The sequence below is a fragment of the Lolium rigidum genome, chromosome 1 (genome assembly GCF_022539505.1).
Source record: "Lolium rigidum isolate FL_2022 chromosome 1, APGP_CSIRO_Lrig_0.1, whole genome shotgun sequence".
In the NCBI taxonomy this organism is placed as follows: domain Eukaryota; kingdom Viridiplantae; phylum Streptophyta; class Magnoliopsida; order Poales; family Poaceae; genus Lolium; species Lolium rigidum.
The window spans coordinates 137,253,943-137,258,555 of record NC_061508.1 but is presented as its reverse complement, the minus strand read 5'-3'; the positions used below and the strand labels follow the sequence as shown (position 1 = coordinate 137,258,555).

At 37.4% G+C, this 4,613-nt stretch overlaps 1 protein-coding gene and 1 long non-coding RNA gene across 2 annotated transcripts; both read right to left on the bottom strand.

Annotated features, from left to right (window-relative positions):
• Positions 1-539: 539 nt before the first annotated feature.
• LOC124651892 lies at positions 540-1,975 on the bottom strand. Its single transcript, XM_047190912.1, has 7 exons — positions 1,691-1,975; positions 1,539-1,598; positions 1,404-1,466; positions 1,233-1,316; positions 972-1,088; positions 719-886; positions 540-560 (listed from the first exon to the last, which is right to left on the bottom strand). Exons 1-7 carry the CDS (start codon positions 1,973-1,975, stop codon positions 540-542), a joined length of 798 nt encoding a protein of 265 aa, XP_047046868.1.
• A 20-nt stretch (positions 1,976-1,995) lies between these two features.
• On the bottom strand, positions 1,996-2,806 carry LOC124682430. Its single transcript, XR_006996282.1, has 4 exons — positions 2,729-2,806; positions 2,558-2,650; positions 2,129-2,221; positions 1,996-2,036 (listed from the first exon to the last, which is right to left on the bottom strand). It is a non-coding gene; the product is annotated as an uncharacterized LOC124682430 (long non-coding RNA).
• Positions 2,807-4,613: the final 1,807 nt, after the last annotated feature.

Genomic DNA, 4,613 nt, shown 5'->3' with positions numbered 1-4,613 from the left:
AACATGTTTTTCTATATATTGTAACATAGCTATTCTTGTTTGTCCCATACTTAGTAACATGTTTATCTAGTTGTAGTAACACCTCACGGTTAGTCACAATGTTTAATATGCATTGGTTTTCCTTATATGGTGCTTGTTTAGAATTTCTTACTTTCGCATTTTATTGATAAATTATTTCGTTAAACTTGTGTGTGAAAATGACAAGCATATACCACCCTGTGTAATAACAAAAGGATCATACATACAATGAGCAACACGTGCATATGAACTGCATTATGGAGATAAAACCAACGTGTTTCATGTCACTTCATAGCATTCATAACAATGAACACATAGACGATGCATATTTAAGAAAAACTACTACATTTCTCAACATACTAAGCTAACCTATAATACATGAAATACTTAATATCATCGTGACTATGCAAAAACACCAATCATGGTCTGCTCCAATCGCCCTTCGATATTTCTCAGACCAATCCTACATATTTTCCATCTTCACTCCATGGTTAGACAAAGCATCAATTTCAACTCTCAAGTCATCCACTGAACCTCTCAATCTGGAAAGAAAGTTACAATTATATATGAAAATAAAAATATATCAAAATATTATAACAACAAAACTCTTGAACGAACATACACATGCCGAAGGCCAAGCAATTGTTACTCCGGAGGAAAAAGCATCACCGATTGTCACACACTTCTCCCTTTCTCTTACCAAGCGCTCATCTTCACCAATAGGTTCATCAATTTGCACATGTGTAAATTGTCGGCCCAGCTCAACACCACCAACCAATGTTTTTGAATTACTGTCCAAAATAGTTGCATATGCCACGCGCCTTTTATTTGGATATATTGAAGATTTTAAAATTACTCCATTACGAATCTACAGTAGGATCAAAGCCACCATTAATAAGAAAAAGACAAATAACCTGAGACATGGATGCAACATGAACATACTGTTCATTTACCTCTTCCGAAGGACGACATCTCTTCTTTGAGGACATATGGCTTGGAGTCTTGTTTTGAGTCATTTGTTTGTGCACTCTTCTCGAATTTTCATCCAGATTCTCACCGCTCTTTCTCATCTGCGAAGAAATAAAAATAAAAAGGTTGTAATGTTGAGATTCAGGAAACTGAAGTTGACAATGCATTCTTTTAATTCCACAAACATTAGATATCATGATTTCTTAATAGATAACCAAGTAGATTTGTCAGCGAATAATATTTACCTCCCGTTCTTCAGGAAAAGGAGGTGTTAGTGATGATTGTCCTTGATATGAGAATTCATTGCTACCCTCGCAGTCAGGACGATGCTTCCATACAATGAGAAAGTTAATAAAATAAATTGCTAACTAAGCATACTTTCTCAGGTCCACCATAGATTGTAGTAATAAATGTACCTTTATTGTATCTTTTGGTCTGCTCACTAAGCGTACTTGCTCAGGTCCACTAGCATGAACTCTCTACAAAAGTGCAATATTAAGGAAGAGAATTCAAAAAGAAAACTAACACATGCCTGGTACATTAGCAAATACCTTTCTTCTATTTTGTGGTACTTCCAGCTGAGATTCATCATTGCCTTGGCGGAAATTGGCCTACAGAATCAAAAAGTAGTTTCAGTACATTATTTATTTATGTGAATGTACAAAAATAAAATTAGCATTGCAATTTTTATAAGACCACATACTTCATCCTGGTTTCTAAATCCTTCAATAATTTGGTCTTGCTCTTCTATGCGTTGGTCCTGCTCTTCTATACGCCGCTTGAGCTTTGCTATTTCCTCCATAACATCACTCTCTCCGGCATGTGATGACCCGTTTGTTGTAGTCATATTGATGTTCTTGAGATAGCGTGGTAACCGACCATAAACTTGGTTAGGCACTCGGAAGCAAACCCATGCCATGCACTTGTCCAGGCTTTTCTTCCCCCAAAATTGTATGTAAGGCATCACCTTTCCATGCAACTTTTCCATGGTCACTCCGTGCTAGCTCCGGTTCATTATGTATTAGCTTTTCCAAGTCAGCCAAGTCAGCCTGTAAAAGAATAATAAGGCAAAGGCATACGCTACTTATTAGATTCAATGTTAACTTGATATTGTGCAATAATTTAACTTATATTAGCCTACCACATGTTTATTTCTTTCTTCATCTTTTTTTCTATGAGTCGCTAAATAAACCTTCGCTCTATGTGGTTGTTTCTTTTCAGGATCTTCTTGTCGCTGCAAAACAAGTAGAAAAATATTAAAAGTGATGGGGAAAACTATTACACCATTAAAGATACAGAATATAAGCTGTTCATATTGATCAATTGAGAAGAATGGCTCAGATCTAACATATGTTCAAATCTAACTAATATACATGGATACAAAAAGTTCTAAAGTCAATACAATTAGATTGATCACGGCTCAGAATATTTTCTTGAGTTTAGCAAAGAATTGGCAGTAAAAGCTAGAAACGGCAATATCCAGCTTTAACTTGTAAGTAGTGTGTCCCTTAGGCGTAATTGGCAAGGCATTGTCCCAGATGTATGACATGTAAAAAACAAGATTACTCACAAGGTCCTCAGCCCAACGAGCATAACTCTTTGTACCAGCTGTATGAGATGTTTTCACAGATGCTCGGCTAATTTTGTTCTTCTCACTAACTGCCTGTTAAGATAAAAACATTATGACAATGCAGTACTTAACAACACCACACAGTCCACTAAAAAATGATCGAAAGCTTACCCTTCCTTCTTTGGATTTCCAATAGTTGACAAGTTCACGCCATTGGTCGCTGTCCACATATTCTGGACAAAGCTTATACGAGCTTTTCTTTTTTCTTTGCATTAAAGAATTCTTTCTTAAGACCAGCCTTGAATTTTCTCCAATCTCGTCCGATAGTTTTTAATATCCACTTATCACATTTAGCAGGATACAAGAACTTTGTCTGGATTTTAAGAAATAATGAATAAATGTAATCAGCTAGGTCACCATTGTATTTATACTAGAGCACACGTAGGGAAGTAAAATAGTATGGTAGATAATATAACTCTATTTTTCTTCTCGTGTTATATTGGAATACCTGTACACACTGAAGTATTGTGTCAGCCCCACCATCCTTCTTGACATTACGCCAATCCTTTTTGTCAAGTGGACAATAGCCCCCAAGTCTAGCTATTGTGCCAAGAAACTTCCCTAGGACTCCACCTTCGTCCCCAATAGGCTGGCCAAGATTATTACATTTTACAACTATGCGTGCGCCATCTGGCATGTTCCAAACAGCTGGCAGGGAATGTGCTCCACGTTTGTCAACAGCTTTACCATCACCTGGCATTTTGGTTTACATTAGTATTAATTAAATAAGGAAACAAATCACCCTAAGTACGTCAAAAGCATCGAACAAGTAAGGAAAGTTAGCCTACTAAAGAATTGATCAAGAGCATGAATCTATGATGACAAATTCCATTCTCGGGTGTGATTGTGTGCATTCAGATTAATTAGAAAAAATGGATAAATGTATACAGAGCTAGGCGGGTTAATTAAGTGGAAGCCAACTTAATTAGTATCATACCATTATCGAGATTGTCATCTCGCTCAGTAAGATGATCCTCGTTATCTTCCAATTCATGTGTCTCAAGCAGCTCACGTGATGACCGAGATTGCTCACTATTGGCGAAGTCTCCATTGGCGTACTGAGCACGGCTCTGAACCACATTCAATCTTTTTGATTTACGCACCATTGCTGCAATTAATTCATACAACATTTACCCGTTAATTGCAAGTATAGATACAAAAGTGATCTAGGCTAAACATGAAAATAGACCGCAAGCTAAACTCTACGTAAACAAAGTAGTAGTTGAGCTTAAGTTTGTAATTACTTTGTGACTTGCTCGTCCTAGTTTGTGTTGCTCGTTCAGGGAAGGCATCCTCCTCCTCAAAGCTTGTAATGGGTCCATCATCCTCACCCTGAGCTATCAAAACTTTGTGGAAAGGGTGTGAGCTATCAAAACTTTCTTTCCTTGTAATTCTGTTCCACATAAAATCGACTAACAAGTGGAGTAATAAATCTTTGAATGATTTGCTAGCAGTTCTGCAACAAGCAATTCCGGATGGTAAGAATTTACCTAAAACTTTTGCTGAGGCTAAGAAGATCATTGGGAAGCTTGGGCTTAGTTACGAAAGAATTCATGTTTGTGAACAAGATTGTCAGCTTTTTTGGAAAGAAAAGGAAAATGATGACTTCTGCTCTGTATGTGGAAAATCAAGGTGGAAGAACAAACCAGATAAGACCACACTAACTAAGAAAGAAAGAAGAAAGGCAAGCCCTAAGAAGGTGTTACGGTACTTTCCAATTAAGCCACGGCTTAAGAGACTTTTTATGCACAAAGAAACCGCTACAGCATTAAGATGGCATGATGAGGAACGCACAAAGGATGGTGCATTGCGACATCCAGCTGATTCAAAGGCATGGAAAGACATTGACTCTAAGCATCCACACATTGCGTCAGATCCTCGAAACATTAGATTTGCAATGGCGATCGATGGGTTCAATCCGTTTGGGATGATGAGTTCAAAACATAGCTGTTGGCCTGTAGTCCTTATACCCTATAACCTTCCACCATGGTTATGT

What these genes read in the sequence shown, in the direction of transcription:
- LOC124651892 (XM_047190912.1), bottom strand. Translation starts at nt 1,975, where the DNA reads ATGGAAAAGTTGCATGGAAAGGTGATGCCTTACATACAATTTTGGGGG. An exon ending in GACCAAAAGATACAATAAAG is followed by an intron (nt 1,317 to 1,403) that starts GTACATTTATTA and finishes ATTGTATGGAAG; the next exon opens with CATCGTCCTGACTGCGAGGG. An exon ending in GATGTCGTCCTTCGGAAGAG is followed by an intron (nt 887 to 971) that starts GTAAATGAACAG and finishes ATCCTACTGTAG; the next exon opens with ATTCGTAATGGAGTAATTTT.